At 66.2% G+C, this 936-nt stretch overlaps 1 protein-coding gene across 1 annotated transcript in view; it reads right to left on the bottom strand.

Moving 5' to 3' along the window:
- Positions 1–4: 4 nt before the first annotated feature.
- Positions 5–936, bottom strand: part of STK16 (serine/threonine kinase 16) — a gene marked incomplete at both ends in the record, with an annotated part of 1,573 nt that continues 641 nt past the window's right edge. Inside the window, 5 exons of the mRNA XM_010150647.1 lie at positions 5–56; positions 149–270; positions 338–433; positions 506–626; positions 701–834. Coding sequence (XP_010148949.1) covers positions 5–56; positions 149–270; positions 338–433; positions 506–626; positions 701–834 — 525 coding nt within the window. The remainder of the gene's footprint in view (positions 57–148; positions 271–337; positions 434–505; positions 627–700; positions 835–936) is intronic.

Raw genomic sequence — 936 nt, 5'->3', positions numbered from 1 at the left:
CCTGGGGGTTCACCGTCATCATGGAGGAGAGCAGGCGCTGCAAGGCCACCGAGTACCTGGAAGAAAGGCGGCGAGGGGAGGGGGTATCAGTGCGGTGCACAGCGCAGGAGGCTGCCCGGGAGCAGGGGCACCCTCCCCAGCCCCTCACCTGGTCGTGGGGGGCATAACGATGGGGTTCTGCACTGCCAGAGCCACGCTGTCACCTTTCTGGAAGATGGCATCGTAGGGGCCCTCCCCAAACATCATGCAGTAGAGCACGCAGCCTAGGGACTGGAGTATGGTGGGGTCAGGGCAGCCCCGCCGTGGTGGGCTGGGGGCCAGGGGGCCGGATCCTTACCCAGATGTCTGTACGCTCATCTATGACACACTGGCTCGGCACCGTGAAGAGCTCGGGGGCACGGTAGGAGATGGTGCAGCGCTGGGCAGCCCAGTCCTGCGGAGAGGAGGGTGAAGGTGGGGAGGAAGGGCACAGGGCAGGGACGGGGCGATGTCCCGGGGCACCCACCTGCACGGCCATGGCCTCCCGAGAGCTGCTGACTTCCATGCGAGCTTGGTTCATGGAGCCCAGGTCCATCAGCACAGGCCGGTCATCCTCATCCAGCAGCACGTTAGTGGGCTTGAGGTCCCTGCAGGGATGGACGTCACTGAACGCCTGCTGAGCCCCCTGCTCCCTCCCCAGCCGGGGCTGCCAGCCCCCCACCTGTGCGCGTAGCCCTTGCTGTGGATGGCTTGCAGCCCACGGCAGATCCCATGGAGGATGAGGAGGATCCGCTGCTCTGGCATGAAGGTCCCTTTCTCTCGAAGTGCTTCCACCTCCCTCCAGAGCGTCCCCCCCTGGCAAATGCAAACAGCTGGTTGCCACCATCGCTCCCAGGGGGCGAGGGGGTGTGGGGCGGCCGGGGGGAGCCCCGGCTCACCTTTACGTAGGGGAGGAGC

Source organism: Eurypyga helias, unplaced genomic scaffold (genome assembly GCF_000690775.1).
Source record: "Eurypyga helias isolate BGI_N326 unplaced genomic scaffold, ASM69077v1 scaffold23034, whole genome shotgun sequence".
Classification (NCBI taxonomy): Eukaryota; Metazoa; Chordata; class Aves; order Eurypygiformes; family Eurypygidae; genus Eurypyga; species Eurypyga helias.
Note: the sequence above shows the minus strand (reverse complement) of the source record. Positions and strands in the feature narration are given on the sequence as shown.